Source organism: Rhincodon typus, unplaced genomic scaffold (assembly GCF_021869965.1).
Source record: "Rhincodon typus isolate 14 unplaced genomic scaffold, sRhiTyp1.1 hic_rhity00008625, whole genome shotgun sequence".
NCBI classification, from domain to species: domain Eukaryota; kingdom Metazoa; phylum Chordata; class Chondrichthyes; order Orectolobiformes; family Rhincodontidae; genus Rhincodon; species Rhincodon typus.
This window is the reverse complement of record NW_025974263.1, coordinates 6,950-7,345: the sequence shown is the minus strand read 5'-3', so window position 1 is coordinate 7,345 and position 396 is coordinate 6,950. Positions and strand designations below refer to the sequence as shown.

General features: G+C 63.9%; 1 protein-coding gene across 1 annotated transcript in view; it reads left to right on the top strand.

Annotated features, from left to right (window-relative positions):
* Window positions 1-176: 176 nt before the first annotated feature.
* The window catches only part of slc22a17 (solute carrier family 22 member 17), a gene marked incomplete at its 5' end in the record, with an annotated part of 4,811 nt that continues 4,591 nt past the window's right edge, over window positions 177-396 (top strand). The window contains one exon of the mRNA XM_048594366.1: window positions 177-331. Within this exon, the coding sequence (XP_048450323.1) occupies window positions 177-331 (155 nt within the window). The remainder of the gene's footprint in view (window positions 332-396) is intronic.

Below are 396 nucleotides of genomic sequence, written 5' to 3'. Positions count from 1 at the left end.
GGGGGGGGGGGTGGGAGATCAGATCCTCTCGCGTGCCGGCACGGTGGGCTGAGTGGCCTCATTCCGTCCCCGGTCACAGCCACAGCGCGGGATCTGGGGAGCGTGACGCCCCTGCGGTCGAAGTGCCGAGCTGAAGGAGAGGTTGACTGATGACCCTCTCTGTCTCCTCCCTGCAGGATGGGACGCCGAAACACCGTGATCCTCTCTCTGATGGCCTCGATCCTGTTCGGGACGCTGGTGGCTCTCTCCCTCAACCTGCCCATGTTCATTTTCTGCCGGTTTGTCCAGGGCTCTGCGATCTCCGGCCTCCTGCTCAGCCTCTATCTCATCCGTACGTTTGCGGAGGGTCGGGGGGGGGGGTAATATCGGGACGTGGAGAGGGGACCCAGAGAGAGA